The sequence below is a fragment of the Syngnathus floridae genome, chromosome 5 (genome assembly GCF_059516105.1).
Source record: "Syngnathus floridae isolate MCC-2025c chromosome 5, RoL_Sflo_1.0, whole genome shotgun sequence".
Classification (NCBI taxonomy): Eukaryota; Metazoa; Chordata; class Actinopteri; order Syngnathiformes; family Syngnathidae; genus Syngnathus; species Syngnathus floridae.
This window is the reverse complement of record NC_142417.1, coordinates 8,098,368-8,117,465: the sequence shown is the minus strand read 5'-3', so window position 1 is coordinate 8,117,465 and position 19,098 is coordinate 8,098,368. Positions and strand designations below refer to the sequence as shown.

The following is a 19,098-nucleotide window of genomic DNA, read 5'->3' as shown; positions in this document are numbered from 1 at the left end:
GCGGGTGTGGTTTCAATACGACACTGCTCCGATTGTTTCCTTTTGTGTTTTCCCAGATGCGTCCAGTCGCTGTCAACAAATGATACGGATTACGCAAAATCGACACGAAGCGGTTCATTTCTTGTACAGTTGCAATTTTTGAACTGGGGTTCAACGATGTTTGAGAAAACCTTTAAGGACTTTAACATTAATTTTAACGCTCTGAATGAGAGCAACACTTTTTCCAGTGGAGAGTTAGTGACGGGACAGGTTTCTTTCGAGCTCTCCAAGTCGACGAAGATTAGAGCAATCACAATGTGTTTGACAGGAAAGGCAGATGTCCACTGGTCTTCCGGAACCGGGAAAAAGAAAAGGACATACTATGCAAAGATTGACTTGCTTAATCTAAAAAGCGTGATTTTGCAAGAAGGAGGTACGTCCATGCCTTTTCCACTCTGCACCACATTGCAAGCTACTACACTCACGCTAAGATAACCGCATAATGCGATCAAATACAACTGCTAGAAGCAAATTTGCATTTACTAAGGCTATAATACTCGGTTAACTACAGGTAATGAATGCATAAATTATCGCAAACTGCTCTGCATCAATACAGGAGGAAATGTTTCTCATGTGCAACACCCTATCTAGTATGTGTTAACCAACATGTATTGTTATTATCAAGCATCTCATTATATGAAAACAAAAGTAGTGTTTCGCTCATTTTGGAGCATTTCTCATCAGTCCACTCTCAGCACCAGGCCCTCCCGCTCTAAGAAAACAACCAGGTCCTCACATTGTGACATCACAAAGTGAGGACCCATTCCGTACCGCCCAGGCACGCCCAGTTTCTCAGAGCAGCTGTCCGTGCAGGTAGAGTCGACACGCGGCTGCTCTCATTTTGGTGCATTGAATCAATTTTAAAATGTGCTCAAGTACTTTCATTAAATGAGAAAAATAGCCACTACAATAACTCATATTTCATTAGAAAGTGCCATTGTGCCTAAGATAATATCTAATCATATGCATGCCTATAATTTGCTCTGGAAAGCTTAAAATAGAGATAACGCAGTCAATGAGTGTAACGCTCCTTCCCTCTGCAGCTGTTGGGAGAGAGACCATTCTTCCTCCTGGCAGGCATGTGTATCCATTTTCATGTCAGCTGCCACACGGGTAAGAGCTTCTAAAATATGTTGTCATCATTTATGTTGTACCTACTCCTGTAACCCACAAAAATCGACGTGTCCAAAGTTTTGAATTAATGATATAATGGTTTATAGATATTGTAGAGGTGTGATGGAATTAGGCATACATCAATTCCACAGATTTGTGTCCTGCACACCCACAATGTAAAGAATAGCCATCTGATTAAATAATAATACCTGATAAGATGGCAGTTCAGCGGACCTGAAAATTAGGTCAAATCTAGAAAAACTTATGTCATGTAACATGTATTGGTCATCATTGCAGAAACTTTCCATCCAGCTTCCGTGGGCCACATGGACAAGTGCTCTACACCCTGACAGTGGGTATTGACAGACCATGGCATATAACAAAGGATTATGTGACACAGATGAACTTTGTGCACCATGTCGATTCTAACCAGCCAGAGCTAATGGTAAGTTATTGTTTACATGGTTATCATCGATGCTAGAAGATCGGTGTGATTACAGCCTTTGCGATTTGCTGACGTTTCTCATGTTTTTGGTGCAAACTTATTTTTCACCCAAAATTGAGCCTCTTTCTCCACTGTTGCTTTTTTCCAGGCTTCACTCTCAGGCTCGAACAGCATGAGCGTGTGCTCCCTTAGTTGTACCTCCGGTCAAATCACAATGACTGCCAGCATTGAGAAAAAAGGCTTTTTGCGAGGTAATCTTCAAACCGTCCCACCGTTCACGTGTCTGAAATTTCTACTCGTTAATTTGTGTTTCCACACTTTTTGCAGGTGAAACCATCCGGATCTTTTGCGACTTTGGCAACGCTTCATCTCGTACGGTGACTCCTAAGGCCAAGCTGAAGCAAAAGCAGACATACTTCTCACGGGAAGGGATCCAAAGAAGATTATTTGTGAAAAACTTGGAGTCTGTGACTGGGCTGCCCATCAGTGCTCACTCCTCAGAAACAAACGCTGAGATGCTGCTCAACATTCCGGATGATTCGACACTCACCATCTCCAACTGCAGCCTCCTGCAGGTTCACTACGAAATTGAGGTAAGAACTTCCAACCGGCACAACTTCATCTCCTCTTGAATAGTCTTTTGACTATTTTGTGTCTTGCAGCTGAGCCTTTGTGTAAGAGCTTCCCCGAACCTCATCATGCTGTTTCCCATCGTCCTTTGTGACCTCCCTTTACATCCACATCATTTAGGCTAACCTTTGGAAGTGCTTTTGAGTTCATCGTAGGGTAATTTTAGTCACACACAGTCCGCCTCAACGCTCTCTCTTACGAATCGATACTTCTTCTTCTTGGTTATAAACTATGCAGTTTTATTGGACAAAGAGTGCTTTGGGACCACCTCGAGTGTTTGTTTTTCAATATTTTGTTTACATATATACTGTAACACTTTTCACATTTGTATTTGTACAGCCAAAATGTGAGGTATGTATCTCATAGAATGAGTCAAAGAAAGAAAAAGTATTGTGCTTCATCCTATGTTCTTTTATTTCAATAACAATGTTAACGTGTCAAACCTTTGTATGCAATTTCAGCTGTTTTGATATACAAGGAAGACCCTGCATGATTCGATTATTTAGCATAAATGAAGAAATACTATCCATCCTCAGCCTTAATATGGAGCTTATTCATGAACATGATGCATTTAACTGTCACTTTTACAGATTTGTATCTATATTGATTTGCATACTATTAATATGCAAATCCATACGAAGTTTTATCTTAATACTTTTGCACTTGTTACTCTCACTCGTATCGCTGCGGCAGGGAATTTTTATGTAAATGTAGGAAATTTTTATGTAAATGTTATATCGTTTTACCCAGGGATAATCTACAATACATGCCTTCAACTATTTGTTAGGTTTATTTCCTAAACATCTCACAAACAATGAGGAGAGAAGACGCTTCTAGTTACATGCAAGGAGAATTGGGAGAGCTGTATGCTGGTCTCTCAACTACTCCAATCATCTCTCATCAACCTCACTTTTATTGGGTTTGAGGTCCCTAAGTTACATAACTCTAAGGGGTGTGGAAATCAGTACTTGTTTACATGTTTTTCTTGCAGAGTCTTTGCAAGCAGACATTAGCAGATAAGCTATTTTGCATGTCATTTCATCATATCATCTAACAGCAGAAAGGTCTTCTCCGGTTGTTTCCTCTTATCGCCGGCTTCAGATCACCAGACGCAACAAGTTTCGGCTCCCCTTTCCACAGCGATCACAAATGTATAATACATAATAAATTGTAATAAAATATTACTCTGACAATACTGTACTGTAGGAATTTTGTACTTTGCAGTATTAAAAACATTTTATTACATTAAGTCTTGGTGTTTGTGTGATAAATATGCGTGTTGCTAATTCTGTGATGCTTTGCAAGTCTCTCATCTGTCCACCTTTCACTTCGTTTCTGTTTGCCCAGATGAGGGATGCATCTTTAATTTTCTGAGGTGGACCTTCAACCATATTTTCAGCAAACCTCCAGAAGCCACACAAGTCAGTGTGTGGCCTCTGGCATGTAGCTACTTTCAGTGTGTTTGCAAATGAGCAGCAATAGATTGGTACCCAATATGTCAACTGCCAAGCCTTCTGTCTGTCTATGATTGGTTGTTTTCCCTCTGGCATGGTGGTTTTTTAAAACTCAAAAATACTCTCAAAGATCGTTTCACTCCAGGATTACTGTCACTATACTGACAGGCAAGAAGTGATTTTTATTTTTTTTAAAGCAAACTCTCTCTTCAATATTGCCATTCCCATCTGTGGATAATTAGACTGTTTGGAATGTTTGGGGAAATCAGAGTGGCTGGTGTAGAGTTATTAAAGCATGAAGACACCATGGAAACTCCACACCGGGCGGTCATTCGAACACCCAACTTCAAAACTGTGAGGCAGACATGTTAATCATCAGGCTGCATCTTTCCATTCTCTTGTGCGTGCGTGCGCGCGCGCTTGTGTACGCGTGTAATGTAGTGGTAATTTAATGCGCCGCAACCTGATCACAACATTCTAAACAGAAAATAGGATAACGAACGTTGTTGGCTCAAGACTAAAGTAAACTAATCGGGGCGGGGGCGTTGTAAATTTCCAGAAGACGCGCCCTCCCATTGCGGAAGAGGTTTCCATTGCTGTAGTTTGGGAGTGGGAGATAAGCGAGAGAACTTTTTTTAAAATCATGCCGAGCACAGTGCAGAGCCTGAAGGTTACTTACAACAATGACAGCGAAAAAAATGCATTTACAAATGGGGACACCGTGACCGGACAAGTCACTTTGGAAGTGACCAAAGATTGCAAAGCCGACTCGCTTTACGTAAAGTTTAAGGGAAAGGCTGAGGTGTTGTGGACCGAGAGGCATGGCCAAACAACTGTTACTTACCACTCCAAGGACAAGTATTTCAGCATTACACATTACTTTATTCGAGATGAAAACGCCACCGGTAAGTATGATTTGCTATTTGTGGAGGCCAAAGTTGGATTGCTGTGCAGGTCCAAGCTTGTATCATTTGAGATTGCCCAGAGCAGCAATTTGTACTGCGCTAGCGGAAATTCTTGTTTGATTGGTATGGAGGACCAATTCACCGTTATTTGCTTTGTTCTCATTGGAAAACAAATATGTCAGCAAAGCTCACAAAATCTGAAAATAATTTGTACTTTTATTTGTCCACATTAGTTCGTATCTTACAAAACGACATTCGAGTACGCCTTCTTTCAACTGCACATACGTTTTCCTTGTTGCGGTCTTGCGTACCCGAATGGGATACTTGGTTTAAGTAAGTTGTGTATGCTTTAAACGTAAGCTTAGTAGGGGGGGGGGGAAGCTAGTATAAGTAAAGTCACATTATGATGGTGAAAAATAGATTCTATATGCAAACAAATTTTTCTGAATGTATTATAATGCATTGCAATATCCATTTTGTTTTAAACCATAAAGGCTTTTTCTGTTGAAAATTTCAAATTGTGTTTTTCTTATCAGTTGACGATCAATCACTACTGACCAATCAGCATGGACAAACCTGTATGTATCCAACACATTACTTCAGCATTTCAGGTAGCTAGATGTTTAATCATTTTCTGTGTTGTTTTTTAGACGGTAATTTACTTGCAACAGGAACTCATGTTTTCCCATTCACATTTCAGTTCCCTTTACAGTAAGTCATCCTTTGACCGTGTTTGATGTTTATAACCAAAATAATTGAACATGCAATAATATAAATAAAATTCTCATAGATAAATTTAATATTATGAGACTACGCTTTAAAAGAAATTATTGTTGTCTGATATCCTGCAAAAGGGAAATGCCATCGTCCTTCACTGGTTCTGTTGGTAAAATTGTGTACCTACTGGAAACCAAGCTGAATAGGTCCATGAGGATACGTACAAAAGATACCATCAAGATTCCCTTCGTGACACAAGTAGTCCCCACCATGTTGCAGGAAATCATGGTAAGTGCACCCTTGGATCACACGTCTGTGCTAATTTTTTAAAATTTTACATGCTTTGTACAAGTTACTAAGGTTACTGACGATCCTAGGAAAAGATAATGACTTTGGTGTTGCTTGTTTGTCATGCGCTAACAAAATTCTGATGGATTACATCTGGTTTAAATAAACAGTTACACTCCTGCACTTTATTCATTTAGTCTTTGACACTCAATTTACGTTTTCATTTAGGAAGCAAAAGACACAGGTGATGACTTTAGTCTTTCTTGTTTATGTGCAAAATACAAATGTATTACTTCTCTGGATTTAACAGCGTAAATATTTCAAAATTCTCAACAATGCTCTCGAAAGTTATGTATCAGACCACGCCAGTGTCCCCTAAAAATTGAGTGAACTGTCTGAGGCTTGAAACACTGCCCTCTACTGTCAACTTGAAAACCGTACAGCAAGGCGTTCTGTGAGCAACGTTAAAAACAAAAGATTCCCTTCTGCTAGATGTTCCCAGCATACCCACCACCAGGTGGTGATCAGTTTCTCCCTTGTATGCGTTTTCCCTCAGACTCCTCAACATGATTCTAAGGATAAAAAATTGCATTTGTTTAACTCGGGAACTGTAGCGATGGATGTCAAGATTGAAAAATCAGGTTTCATCCAAGGTAAGAGTCCTCAGTTGCATGGATTAGTGTTAACCTCTGCGTAAAGGCTGAATCTATGCTGCTTTGTGTTTCAGGAGAGGGCTTAAAGGTTATAGCCACCATTCAGAACAACTCCACTCGTGAGATCAAACCCAAGTATTGCATCTACAGAAAGCACAGCTTCTTTGCAAGGGGAAGGAGGAAGCTTGATACTAAAGACCTCTTTAAGGAGGTGGGAGAGCCCATTCCTCCATCAGCCAGCAAAACAGTCGAAAGGGTCATCACAATTCCCCATGATTTGGAACCTTCCATCCTCAACTGTAGCATCCTCAAAGCAGAGTACAGAGTCAGGGTAAGTGATTTAAATAAATAAAAAATAAATAATTAAAATATTTAACAAAACATGGCAGCAACAATAGGTCCAAAACTAGACCGATAGAAAAGCTAGCTAGTCCAAAGAGGCTATGTTCACATTTCTCACAGTAACTCGCTTTTCCGCAGGTTTATTTGGATGTAAAGTACGCTTCAGACCCAGAGATCAAATTTCCCATTCTCATCCTTGGAGCCTTAACAGCACCCACTATGGCAGCAAGTTTGCCTTCTACTGAATCTGAATTTGGACCATTTGGATACCAAAACCCAGCAGCCTGGGGCATGTTTTCACAACCACAATCTTATGATCCCCCTCCTCCTTATGAAGCTTATGGAATGTACCCTTCCTTGATGGATAATGGTGGTAAACCCTGATAAGTAATGACATTCTCAAAATGAGTGTGCTGCACAGACCACGATACACACTATAGCTCCTTATTGTTTATTTCAAACGTTAACCTTCTACATTTTCTGAAAGTGATAGTCCAGTAAAAAAAAAAAAAAAAGTTTGGTCATCAATGTTTGGCGGTGCGTAGGAAAAAAAAAAAAAAAAGAATTTGAATCTATTTGATTCCAACATGTACGTACATTGTTGCACAAGATTACAATGTGTTATTTTCAAGATGGGGCAGGTGGCATCAATATACCACAGTTTAATCATGTGCCACCAGTGTGCAAAATCAAATTAAATACTATAATATCATGTTTTAAATTTTTTAGTACTCATCTCAAATCTTGTATTTTACTTTTAGTGTAGCTCTTTTAATCCTCTATACCCTTGAAAGCACTTATGTTTTCTCCCTCAAACCTAATGCATACATTTTTTGTAACGTTATAAACATTTCTCCTACTATACGGGTTTATATTATGATACTGTAAATATTGTGAGTAAAGATTCATAAGTGAAATGCAGTTGTTGATACTGAAAGCTATTTGTCATCAAACTGACACGGTTTGACTTTTTTTTTAAATTATGTGTGTTGTACGTGTATTATAAATGCATGTCTCTTCTTATACAGTAGAGTCTATATGAGAGCTAATAGTCTATATACAGTCTACATTAAAGATTATTATTACTATTATTGTTTTTACCTGTTGTCTCGAAATAAAATCAACAGTACACTATTATTACTATTAATATCCAATTGTGTTGGTGTTTTTTTTTTAACTATTGTTTCAACCTGACCAAGCCCAATACGTTTAGTTTAAAATGTGAAAAAACCTGACCAACCACAGCATGTCATGCACCTCAACTGATGAAGTGATAAGAAGAAAAAAAAAAAACGAAACATATATAGAGGGTGCATTTGGCAGATGAGGCAAAGCCACAGCTTTCTTTGTAAACGCCGACAACATTTTGTATCTTTCTGAAAAATGCCCATTACTAATTTCGCAATTGAATATGATGCTGTCAACCAACAAAACATCTTTACCAACGGCGATACTATCAGAGGAAGAATCATTGTGGAGGTGTTAAAAGAGACTCGAATTAAATCGCTGACTTTGATAGCAAAAGGAAAAGGAGAGGCTCATTCATCTAATGAAGACAGCAGTTTCAGTGTTTATGAAAAATACTACACCATCAAACGTCAAATCTTGGCAGAAGCAAGGCAAGACGGTAATGTATAGTTATAATTGTTTTCCTCCGAGAGACAATTACTTTACTCCGGCATATACACCTTAATGAAATTGACTGAATGTTATACAGGTGAAACTTTTGAGAGTACCAAAGTTATTTCTCAAGGAAGACATGTATTTCCTTTTTCCTTCAAGATTCCTAACAGGTATTTGATTATTCGTGTTTTGCCATGTCATGACTCAACTATTTTTTCAGGCACATTTTGTGTTCTTTTATTTTCCTTCACAGAGAAATGCCCTCGTCGTTCAAATGCGCTTTATGTGAAATTGTTCATAAGCTCAAGGCAGAGCTCAAACAACCAATGAAGTTGCCAAGAAAGGCTGAAACCTACTTCAAATTTGTCTCCAAACCAACTATGGATATAACTGGACTGATGGTAAGGAACATTTTTTTTATTTTCATATATGCAATAAAAATTAACTATTTGTCATAAACACTGAAATGACGTAACAGGAAGTTATTTTGACAGGTGCCTTGGCATGGTAGCAATAATACAAGTGTCAAATTCTTTGGTTCCGGAGCAGTTACAATGGACGTTTATAGTGACAGAATAGGATGCAAGCAAGGTAGTTATGTTTATATTATCTATGTAAACTCATTTGATGCAACAGGCAATGAAAATATGCACATGGGATTTCTCTGTCTCTCTCTCTCTCTCTCTCACACACACACACACACATGCACACACAAATAACTTTCCGTGTTTTAAGGAAACGAGTTCAGTAAGTCGGCGGTCACAAAGCTGAATCATAACATGTGGTCATGTGACATTGACTAGCCAAGGAACAACTGTGATGTCACACAGAAGTTTCATTTATTACACAAAGGAATAATATGATGTAATCTTTAATAGCGTCTCCATGAAATGAAGACATCCAAAAGCCTCACCTCATTCCCCCAAATATTTCTACTGAATGCAGCAGTTCCTTAAATTGATTATAATTGACATTGACTAAATAAATCTTGCACGCATGTAACTGTATTAACTTTGTAGCTTCCTTATAAAAGTACAACTTGTGTATTTTAGCCATGTAGAATCAGATATGAAGGCTGAAGTTGTTCTAGCTATGTCCCTCCTTGTAAAGCGCCAGTTAATTCAAAGTCTTTTTAACCGACTAAACCTTTGCTTTGTCTCATCATAGGGGAAACGCTCCAAATCCGAGTTGAAATCCTAAACCAATCAACTCGTTCAGTGACACCAATATTAAAGTTCTACCTGAAGGAAAATTCCCATGGAAATGGCCTGCAAAGTATAATTGTAAAAAAGATCCTTCAGATGGAGGGCAAGGCTGTCGCATCCAGTAGCAAAGGCACGGTGATGAAAACGATTGCCATCCCTAGACGACTGCCACCCTCCATCTTGAACTGCAGCATCTTCAGGCTGGAGTACGAGCTGAAGGTAAATCACACAAATTCAACGACCTTCCATTGCCTTTGGTATATAAGATAACATTTAAATTTAAAATATAAAATGGAACATATTGTTTCATGACTGTTCCGTTACCGTCACACAAATCTTGCGAGTGACTTGTTGCCACTACTATTTTGACAAGAGCAGCAACAAGTTGACATTTCATTTTTCCACTTTAGTCTGGACAGCTGTTTTTTTTTTTTTTAACTTTTTTTTACAGTTTTCTGGCGTCACAGTCATGAATTTGTGTCTGCAAATCAGCCAGAGGAGGCAGTGTTTGGTATTATTGCTTGGAGTTGTATTACCAGGGCATTGCTTCAAATTTGACAGTACAGAGCACTACCACTGTCAAAGTAAAACTGAACTCCAAATTGTTTGGTAAAAGCTAAGCTTAAAAAAAAAAAATCTGCAAATTAGATTGATCAAAACTACCCAAGTTTTTAAATTACAATGATAGACTGACAATCTGTGAAATTATATGTTGCTGTCTGAAAACAAACAAGCACCATTTTGACAGGTTTATCTGGATATCAAGTACACAGTCGATGAGGGTGTCACAATTCCGATTGTTGTCCTTCCTGACATGCGACAACAGCCAAGCCCAGTAACGTTTGATGTCACGCCCCAACAACAGGCAACACTCCAACCTTTGGACTCTCCTCCTGCCTATGAAACCTTGTTCCCTTCTTAGTGTGGTTATGACATACTATGAGGAAGTTGGCCATTAGAACACCAATTAACAGCTGCAAGTGAACTGGAACTGGAACTGGAACAAATGTGTTGTGTGCTTGCCGAAATGAACAATTCAAACCAAACCGAAAATGGCAGCAAATACGTGTGAGCAAAACCAAAGTAGGTTTTTTTTTCTATAATTTTGAGATTGTCTGCACTTTTTTTTGTTTTTGCTGAGAAATAGATCCACAGATTTATTCTCACTACTATTTATTAGTATGCTGCTTTATTGCAACTAAAATACAGACTCGGAAAATTTGTTCATTTGATTTTATTATTTTATTAAATACATCACACCATTGTCAAAACGCATACATCCATACAACTGCACCAGTAAAAAAGCGATCTAAGAAACCAATCCTAGCATCGACTGGCTTCTTTCTAGTAATTGCCAGATTAGGTCTTGTTAACACTTGAAGCTTTCTGTCCAACTGGCTGACAAAGCGTTTCAGATCAAGCAAGCCTGGATGGCTCAAACCTTGATTTAATCATTTGAGCTTTGTGATTGTAGTTTTCATCTTGTTTTCATCAACACTAAATGTGTTAATTCATATAATCTGATTATTGATTAGAATTATGAATGGTTAGTTTGTGGGTAATACTATGTGTGATATCTTGGATAGATTGACTCAATCTGTTGTCATATTTGGGAATGCATTTTTTGAAATAAATAAGGCATATTTTTCATGGGAAACTGTCCAAATTCTAACAGGACAAATCCCAATATTTCTACGAGTGAGCAGACGATTGTCAGTTCCTTAGTGGCACTGACACGTGAACCACTTCTTGAGACAGCCAGGCATCATCAATTCCCTATAACGAATCACACTTTAATATGAGAAATTCCGTTCTGAAATGACTCAAATACAATCTCACACCAAAATGCTTTATTGCAGAACTGCTTTGTTATCCCACTTTGCCATATATACTTGACTGACAGCAATTAATAAATGAGAAGAAGTCGATTTGAGTTGAAAAAGTAAAGAATAGCGGAATCCAAAAAGGCATTGTTGTAGATCATATGTGACTGCTTGTAGGGTGAGTCAGTGTTTGCATTGGTCGAATTTGTGAACATCTTTGGCACAAACATATCTGTTTTCGTCAGTGCAAGAGTCGTTGTCCCAGAGGTTATCTAGAAGTGAGCACAAAACAGTGACAACAAAGAAAATCAAATCAATGTTCGTGATTTCACTCAATTATTCGATTAATCCATGCAACCAGCTCAGTGGCAACCAGCTCAGTGGCCTAGTGGTAGAGCAGTGGTTCTTAACCTGGGTTCGATCGAAATCACACGGGGATGGGTTAAATGCAGAGGACAAATTTCACTACACCCAGATGTGTGTGTGACAATCATTGGAACTTTAACTTTACTGTAATCCATGCAACAAGCAGTAGTGAATTTGAATCAAACATGCAGCTATTAATAAAAATTGCAAGTAGTAATACGGAATTCACCGTCATTTTCAATCTCAATGCAGTCTCCGAAATTGTTGTTAGTGTTGAAGGCAGTGAAACCCACTTTTGTGCCATCAGTCCAGACAAAACTGCCATCCTGAAAGACAAGAGGAACCCGTTTCAGCATAAGACATTATGATGTATGATTCTTAAAGTTTGACATTTTGATTATGGCCCAAAAAAAAAACATATCTCCTGCCTCCAGTTGATGCTAAAAAATGCTGCTCTTGTGAGCAGGTTTATTTGTATTTATTTTGTTGTGTGCTTCATTTGTTTAATTTGTTTAGCTTTTTAAGTATATGGATCATTGCACGTATTGTGTGCTAAACTAAAGGAAACGGCACTCCCCACATCAGCCTTCCTTGTTCTTTGTGTGTGTGTGTGCGTGTGTGCGTGTGTGCATGTGTTCTTTTGAGAATTAAGAAGTTTCACCCCCAATGCTTCGTGAAGTCCAATCCAGACGTCGTCACTAGGGTCAGAAGTGCATTCCGCAATCAGTTGTAGAACTAGGGCATATTCCAAACTACTACGGATTGAGGCCAAATTCCCACCAAGAACGTTGCAGACACTCTGCAAAATGAAACAAGTCATCAATGGAAGTGAGAAAACATTCCATTCAGCACAAAAAAAGCTAACGGTTTCATACTGGTCATGATAGCACAAACTGCATTCAGACGCATCCATGACATTTCATAGACAAATCGATAAATCACTGCTTTGCGATGCCGTTTTGCTGATTTTGTAAAACGACCCTGTGAAAGACTTTGTCATACCTCTGCATCTGGAAATATTCTTGGTTTATCTTGGAAGATGAAACAGCGTTTGTCCAATTGAGTCCAGCCTTTAGGGCAGGGCTTGTCTGAAACACAATTGGTGTTGGGAAGAAAACGAGATATGATTTTGAATCTGGTAGCAAATGCCAAAATAAAGTTAAAAATTATTGTTTTTAAGTATCATTGAGAAGCAGCTACCAACCTTTGTCTTTATCTTTATCAGTCCTTTCAGTCCACTGTGAGGAAGGAAAGCTTGTTGTTAAAATCACAGTCCAGAATATGCATACAGCTAGAACTCAAAACACCATTGTAAACATGCGTTCCGCTTGACTTACACTAACAGACACCAGTCCACTGATGGCACAAAAGAGGAAAACTGAGCGAAGAGCAAATGCCATCTGCAACGACAGAAAAGTACCGTCGCTATTAGTTACTGTACAGTTTACACTCCTAGTCAAATGAAAACCTCAAAAAAGGCACAAAAGTTGTCGTTGGTTTTGAAAAGCAAGACGGCAAGGTGTGCCGTATTACCTTTGCTGTCGAGACGTTTGATGCTGAGCCTAAGACACGAAGCACGGTGGGTGCTTTTATATCAGCTTGTATCAGCTCAAAATTGTACAGTGGTGACCAGAATAGTCACATTAACCAATCAAATAAGCAACCATGCAGTTTCAGAAAAGGGAGTTGCGACAAGGAAATATCCTCGTTTCATGATACAGGTTTTTCTTTTGACGTCAACACACACCCAACCATACCAACATAATCACAAGACCGCAATTAAGCTTTTGGTAAGCATTACTACAAAGGAAGATGGTTTTATTTATAATTTCTATTATTTTTCCAGCCATCCATTCTCTGAAGCGTATCATTGTCACCTAGTTTTTGCAGGAACCTCGCAATATAAGTGAGAGTGCTCATCAACTTTTCTCGTCGAGAGCACCAGCTAGTCCTTTGGGGTTGACTTGTGTTAGAAGTTCACTAGTAATAATTGATTACGGCCAAAATACAAACCATAAAAACAGTGTGATCATGATTTCTGACAGTTATTCCTCATGATGGGGAAAACATATGTATTTCTATTACACTCCTACTACTATACTACTACTACTGCAAACAGTTGTCAGTGCCACACGAGAAAAAAACAGGAATTCTCATTTTAAAATAAATGCTATATACATACTATGAAAATAACCAAGAATTAAAATTTCACCAAGGGTGAACGGCATAAATATCTAATTACCGTATTTTCCTGACTATAAATTGTTCCGAATTATAAGTCACACCAGCCATAAAATGCATAACAAAGAAGAAAGACATATATAAGTCGCATAGTATCCGTATCCGTCACATTTTTGGGGGAAAATTTATTTGATCAAATCCAACACCAAGAAAAGATATGTTATCTTAAAAGGCATTTAACCAAAAAATACAAATGGGCCAGTCATTATCCTGTGGACTGCTGCCAACAAGTTGCGTATTTTCAAGTCAAGTCAAGTTTATTTACACAGCCCTAAATCACAGGCAAGTCTCAAAGGGCTTCACATGTACAATAAAAAAAAAGAGTAAATACAAGATGGAAATGGAAATTGTTTTTGTCAGAAAGGCGTCCGGGATCGTGTACCCAGAAAGTTTTTTTGTTTGTTTTTTTTGAAGGACCAAATAAACAAATGATGAGTATTTTTCCATCCCTAAGCCAGGTGGATGGGTGGATCCTCGGGTACACATCTGGTTGGCAGTGGCACGCATACCGACTGTTTTGACATTTTAATGAATTGGCAACAATCAAGCCCAGGCAGCATTCATTAGTTGCCACTCCTTTGATGACACGTTCAGATTCTTTCAAGTGTAGTTTTGAATTTTAGTGACTTATTAAGTTTGACATAAAAAAATAAGAGGTTGTCTTCCTAAATGAATTGATAAAGTAACAGAGGATTGCTTATCAAATTAATTCACAACTATTTTATAATCAAGTAATCCTTTAGCTCAATCTTTTGACAGTTTAATTAGTAATGACATAATGAGCCCTAGCTGAGCACTGAATTAGCTTAGCTAGCTTAGCACTGAATTCATGGATGTTATCTATTCAGGAGATGTTACTCGAGGATAAAACTTGTTAAATTCTACAGGAATTCAATTATCCATTAAGAAAAAGGTTGTGAATTGGGGTTGATAGCAGCTGACGGCCATGTTGAGACCATGTCCGTTCATTGGAGAATCACTGCCCACGAAGAAACTTTGTGTCCACAAAAGTTTAATGCCTCAACTGTTTATTTAAAACATAATATACATGGGGAAACTCGCAAGAAATGTCTTTTTAACCTTTTTATACCAGGAAGTTTAATCAGAGTATAAGTATGCAGATGTAGCTACATAAAATAGTCACATCATGCATGAATATGCAAATCGTGTGTTTTCAACGGGGTTTGAGTTGGCGATTAAAAGCGAACAGTGAATCATAATTTTCCTGTTCGGATCAGAATGAATATTAGAGTATTGTTGTGTGTGTTTTTCACTTTAATGGAGAGCTCAATATGTGTGACAAATTGAAACACAAAAGCAAGATTTGAAGGAAAAAAAACAAATTTCTATCATTTGTCTGAAAATAAGAATCTAATAATAGCATTCAGAAGACATTATGAAACTAATCGAAATAAGATTTGAAGAAGTTACAGCTACAAGAAAAGTTCCTTTGAAAGTTCTTTTGTTTAAAACATCCAACATCCGAGTCACTGCCAAACATTTTCATTCAGTGGTGCTGCTGATGTACCCTTTCAAGAAGAACGTCACCACACCCATGACTAATCCTGCCAAGATCGTGACAAAATGTTCTCAGTTGTTACTTGTACAGAAATAGGAGAAATGCTGCCCCCGCGAGTAAGATCTAAATAATCCAAAAGCACCTGGTGCAACGGCAGAGGCATATTGTCAGGGGTCAACAACGACAGGGTCAATCGTCATCAGCCATCATGTTTAGAGATTGGGCAAATAAAATCCTCCCTCGCCTCTAGAAAAAAAACTGAAGGTTGGATTTCAAAGCAAGGTATAGTTTTCCTGCAAAAATTATTGTCAAGTAAAAATTGTGTCGAATTTACCTTTATCCATTAGCTAATCATTCGGACAAGCTCAAACGCTTTAATAAGGCCGTGAATAAGGAAATTGTTGTTTCTTCTAATCCACTGTGCCATTATTATTTACACGCCGTTTCCTCCATGTGCCTGCTGCATTTTCCCCCGAGCCATTGTGTATTCTAAAACCGGTTGTGCCAAACAAGAAAAACAAGTTTTCTATGAGCTGTATCCTCCGCCACCACCTGTCAACTCAACCACAAAGTTTGTCTCTGGATTTACCTGACGCTCTCGATAATTTATGCTTGGTGTTATTTTGTCATTTGTATTTATTTCTAGAAAATGACTATTAAACATTTCTCAATTGAATATGACTCCATCAATAGTCAAAACATCTTCACAAACGGAGATACAATCAATGGAAGGATTATCGTGGAGGTCTCAAAAGAAACGCCAATCCAATCGCTAACCTTTATTGGAAAAGGAAACGCAAGGGTATGCTGGCATGAGTACTACGGGCAATATAGCAGCTACTACTACTGGTCTGATGAAAAATACTACGAAATCAAACAACGTATCTTGCAACCTGGTAAAGCACCGCTTTGTCTGTAACAACCTTATTATAAAGCACTAATTACTTACCAGACAGTTTGTGTGTCATTCCTCCAGATATTGATTTTATTAGCAAAGGAAGACACGTGTTCCCCTTTTCCTTCAAGGTCCCTGACAGGTACCATTTATAATATATTGTTCTGTGGTTATTTCTGTTTCGATTCATGTCTAGCTCATTTTCATTCAAGCCAATTAAGTTGCCTGTAATTGTACTTTGTAGGACCATGCCATCCTCGTTCAAGTCGTCTGTTGGTAAAATTGTTCATAAGCTTAAAGCTGAACTTAAACAATCAATGAAATTGACCAAAAAAGCAAAAGCCCACTTCACATTTGTTTCCAAAGCAGACATGGATATACCTGGACTTATGGTGAGAAGTTTGGAACAAGAATTGATCACAGTTTAAAGGACTTGATTTCAAGAAAATTATCCTTTTTTTTTTTTTCTTTCAGGAACCTCAGTTTGGTTCCACGGATAAAAAAATAACGGTCTTTGGTTCTGGAACCATTGCAATGGATGTTTACACAAAAAGGATGGGATATAAACCTGGTAAACATTTTTGTGTGTGGTATTGTTGTTTTTGTCCAGGCCTATTTAATTTTTTATTTTTTTATTTTGAGGGGTACCACAATTCAAAAGCAATATTTGATTCTCATTGGTTAATTTTCTATTTCATTTTTACTTATTTTTACAATTACTTTTTTTTTAGTATTAATTTTTCTTCCATTATCAAAGGAGCTCATGTTCTATAAATAAGGGGAGGGGTGACTTGTGCTACTGGATGTTCTTAGCATTGCCCAGAAAACATCAGTTAAGAGTTTTATCGCCACAATTCATGACTACAAAATTCTCAGATTTTGCATGTTTTCATCAATTTTCTCGTCAAGCTCACATTTTCTCACCAGCGCAATTACAAACATGATTTTGTGTTCCCCTGCAGGTAAAGATCTCCAAGTCAAAGTTCAAATTCAAAACCAATCATCCCGTGATTTGAAACCTAAAATTGTATTGTACGAAAAGCTGAGTTTCTTTGCTCAAGGAAAGAGGAAACTTTGCATGCTGAACATCCTCAAGGAGAAACTCGAGCGTATTGATGCCCACAGCATAAAGGTCATAAAGAAGGTGATCACAATCCCCAGGAACATATCTCCCTCCATTTTGAATTGCTCCATCATCAAGCTGGAATACAGGCTGAAGGTAGGACGAAAGTTCAATCGTACTTTTAACTTGAAATTGAAGACTGATAGCGGAAAATAACACTGTACAATTGTCACAGATCTTTCTGGATGTCAAATATGCAATAAACCCAGAAATCAAACTTCCAATAGTTGTCCTACCTGCTCTTGAGGGTCCTGCAGGACAACAACCTCCTGGTCCCGTTGCACATACATTTGAGGATTTTGGGAAATCAAAAAAACACAGCTCACGCAAAGCATCGCAGTTTTCGGATCTCCCTCCACCATATGAAGCACATGCCAACTATCCCGCCTTGAGTTCTCAGAATTATCGACCATAAATTAGAACCAAAAGGATAATGTTCTACTTTTCTAATTCATCATAAGCAGTTGCTATGTGGTGACTTAGAGCTCACAACTTCATCAAAGACAACACACATCCCGCCTCCCTGCTGTTTCATTCGAACAAGGACTACCAGACTGAAAAACAGTTTCTTCCCAAGAGCCATCACCGCTCTGAACTCTGAGAGAAAACAACACCAGCTATAATACAACACCGACACTCCTTTAAAAACTACGTGCAATAACTATTTACTATTTATTATTTACTTTCTGTCCAAACCTCATTCATGTTAATACATATACCCACATTGAACATACTGTAAATAAGATTTTTTAACCTTCATTCTTAGACTAATAGCTATCCTGTAAATAAGATATTTCACTTTATTCTCAGACTTCCTTTTATACTTTTCTAAATTTTGTACGTTTGCACTAAGAAGGGAGCAGCTATCCGAATTTCGTTGTACAACTAAGTTGTAAAATGACAATAAAGAGCATTCTATTCTATTCTTTTTAACTACCTTCAGTTTTACATTTGGCTTTGCCTCTTTCCACCTCTTTTCACAAACATTGCACATGAAACGTCCCAACAATGTGTTAGGCATTGGCGAATGCACAGATTCTTACCCTAGTTGCTTTTACGATTGTATGCTCTAAATAGTGAAAAAAATAACTAAGTTCAATGAATGTCTTCATCAAAACATTTAGACAATATGTCAAAATGTTGGTACTTATGTTTTTTTTGGGGGGGTAATCAAGGATTTAATTAATCGTAGATCAAGAAGATAAACTCATTCACTGTCATTGACTGCTATCAATGTGAAAGACTCATTTTAATATTTAAAGACAGTTATTGACCGTCTCACACCGCCACAAAACCCTTTCATACAGATAACACTGCATATATCTTTTTTTTATCTGTATGTATAGAAAAAAAATATGTCGCACTTATGAAATCAACAAGCTGCTACACAAAATGTGAAATTTTCTTTCTATATGTGAAAATATTTTGAATTCTGTAAAAAGACACTTGATTGAATCGTACTCTCAAATAAAACAGTCAATGTCCATTTGAGTCCTCCTCATAAAACAAATGTTATTGTTAAGCATGCGAATACAGCCCTGTTTTTTTTTTTTTTTCTAGGCGTGCCAAGCAAGAAAAACAGGTTTTCTCTGAGCTGCATCCTCCCCCACCACCTGTTCATAGTAGCTCTGTTAGCGCAACCACACACTTTATTTCTGCTTGGCTTTACCTGAGGCTCACATAATTTGTGCTTCTCTTTCTTTGTGATTTTGTAATT

The 19,098-nt window shown here is 37.9% G+C and overlaps 5 protein-coding genes across 8 annotated transcripts; 4 read left to right on the top strand and 1 right to left on the bottom strand.

The window, feature by feature from the left end:
* Positions 1 to 3,476, top strand: LOC148397896 (arrestin domain-containing protein 3-like). The gene is made up of 6 exons (XM_088375151.1): positions 1 to 412; positions 1,083 to 1,152; positions 1,450 to 1,597; positions 1,746 to 1,848; positions 1,925 to 2,190; positions 2,260 to 3,476. Exons 1-6 carry the CDS (start codon positions 157 to 159, stop codon positions 2,350 to 2,352), a joined length of 936 nt encoding a protein of 311 aa, XP_088231277.1. The 5' UTR covers positions 1 to 156; the 3' UTR covers positions 2,353 to 3,476.
* Positions 3,477 to 4,031: 555 nt separating this feature from the next.
* On the top strand, positions 4,032 to 7,740 carry LOC148397895 (arrestin domain-containing protein 3). The gene is made up of 7 exons (XM_088375145.1): positions 4,032 to 4,586; positions 5,123 to 5,164; positions 5,237 to 5,297; positions 5,441 to 5,591; positions 6,148 to 6,244; positions 6,319 to 6,575; positions 6,725 to 7,740. The coding sequence occupies exons 1-7, from the start codon at positions 4,325 to 4,327 to the stop codon at positions 6,968 to 6,970; spliced, it is 1,116 nt and encodes a 371-aa protein (XP_088231271.1). The 5' UTR covers positions 4,032 to 4,324; the 3' UTR covers positions 6,971 to 7,740.
* Positions 7,741 to 7,889: 149 nt separating this feature from the next.
* LOC148397894 (arrestin domain-containing protein 3-like) lies at positions 7,890 to 10,735 on the top strand. The gene is made up of 6 exons (XM_088375150.1): positions 7,890 to 8,213; positions 8,304 to 8,379; positions 8,463 to 8,610; positions 8,704 to 8,800; positions 9,377 to 9,633; positions 10,163 to 10,735. The coding sequence occupies exons 1-6, from the start codon at positions 7,970 to 7,972 to the stop codon at positions 10,334 to 10,336; spliced, it is 996 nt and encodes a 331-aa protein (XP_088231276.1). The 5' UTR covers positions 7,890 to 7,969; the 3' UTR covers positions 10,337 to 10,735.
* Positions 10,736 to 10,882: 147 nt separating this feature from the next.
* On the top strand, positions 10,883 to 19,084 carry LOC148397892 (arrestin domain-containing protein 3-like). 2 transcript variants are annotated; one of them, XM_088375148.1, is made up of 6 exons: positions 10,883 to 16,259; positions 16,340 to 16,400; positions 16,503 to 16,650; positions 16,733 to 16,829; positions 17,221 to 17,477; positions 18,942 to 19,084. In XM_088375148.1, exons 1-6 carry the CDS (start codon positions 16,013 to 16,015, stop codon positions 18,972 to 18,974), a joined length of 843 nt encoding a protein of 280 aa, XP_088231274.1. In that variant the 5' UTR covers positions 10,883 to 16,012; the 3' UTR covers positions 18,975 to 19,084. The 2 variants fall into 2 exon arrangements, with proteins under 2 accessions (XP_088231274.1, XP_088231273.1); XM_088375147.1 differs by lacking the exon at positions 18,942 to 19,084 and adding an exon at positions 17,557 to 18,867.
* LOC148397893 (snaclec coagulation factor IX/factor X-binding protein subunit B-like) lies at positions 11,250 to 16,432 on the bottom strand. 3 transcript variants are annotated; one of them, XM_088375156.1, is made up of 7 exons: positions 16,313 to 16,432; positions 12,941 to 13,003; positions 12,808 to 12,841; positions 12,606 to 12,691; positions 12,265 to 12,402; positions 11,833 to 11,929; positions 11,250 to 11,509 (listed from the first exon to the last, which is right to left on the bottom strand). In XM_088375156.1, the coding sequence occupies exons 2-7, from the start codon at positions 13,001 to 13,003 to the stop codon at positions 11,421 to 11,423; spliced, it is 507 nt and encodes a 168-aa protein (XP_088231282.1). In that variant the 5' UTR covers positions 16,313 to 16,432; the 3' UTR covers positions 11,250 to 11,420. The 3 variants fall into 3 exon arrangements, with proteins under 3 accessions (XP_088231282.1, XP_088231283.1, XP_088231280.1); XM_088375157.1 differs by lacking the exon at positions 16,313 to 16,432 and adding an exon at positions 15,698 to 15,823; XM_088375154.1 differs by lacking the exon at positions 16,313 to 16,432 and adding an exon at positions 13,137 to 13,286.
* Positions 19,085 to 19,098: the final 14 nt, after the last annotated feature.

Coding starts and splice junctions, on each gene's coding strand:
- LOC148397892 (XM_088375147.1), top strand. CDS start 16,013: ATGACTATTAAACATTTCTCAATTGAATATGACTCCATCAATAGTCAA. Junction 16,260..16,339: donor ACAACGTATCTTGCAACCTG/GTAAAGCACCGC, acceptor TCATTCCTCCAG/ATATTGATTTTATTAGCAAA. Junction 16,830..17,220: donor AAGGATGGGATATAAACCTG/GTAAACATTTTT, acceptor GTTCCCCTGCAG/GTAAAGATCTCCAAGTCAAA.
- LOC148397896 (XM_088375151.1), top strand. CDS start 157: ATGTTTGAGAAAACCTTTAAGGACTTTAACATTAATTTTAACGCTCTG. Junction 413..1,082: donor CGTGATTTTGCAAGAAGGAG/GTACGTCCATGC, acceptor TTCCCTCTGCAG/CTGTTGGGAGAGAGACCATT. Junction 2,191..2,259: donor AGGTTCACTACGAAATTGAG/GTAAGAACTTCC, acceptor TGTGTCTTGCAG/CTGAGCCTTTGTGTAAGAGC.
- LOC148397895 (XM_088375145.1), top strand. CDS start 4,325: ATGCCGAGCACAGTGCAGAGCCTGAAGGTTACTTACAACAATGACAGC. Junction 5,592..6,147: donor CCATGTTGCAGGAAATCATG/GTAAGTGCACCC, acceptor GTTTTCCCTCAG/ACTCCTCAACATGATTCTAA. Junction 6,576..6,724: donor AAGCAGAGTACAGAGTCAGG/GTAAGTGATTTA, acceptor GCTTTTCCGCAG/GTTTATTTGGATGTAAAGTA.
- LOC148397893 (XM_088375156.1), bottom strand. CDS start 13,003: ATGGCATTTGCTCTTCGCTCAGTTTTCCTCTTTTGTGCCATCAGTGGA. Junction 12,692..12,807: donor TGATAAAGATAAAGACAAAG/GTTGGTAGCTGC, acceptor ATTGTGTTTCAG/ACAAGCCCTGCCCTAAAGGC. Junction 11,510..11,832: donor CATTGAGATTGAAAATGACG/GTGAATTCCGTA, acceptor GCTCACTTCTAG/ATAACCTCTGGGACAACGAC.
- LOC148397894 (XM_088375150.1), top strand. CDS start 7,970: ATGCCCATTACTAATTTCGCAATTGAATATGATGCTGTCAACCAACAA. Junction 8,801..9,376: donor CAGAATAGGATGCAAGCAAG/GTAGTTATGTTT, acceptor GTCTCATCATAG/GGGAAACGCTCCAAATCCGA. Junction 9,634..10,162: donor GGCTGGAGTACGAGCTGAAG/GTAAATCACACA, acceptor CCATTTTGACAG/GTTTATCTGGATATCAAGTA.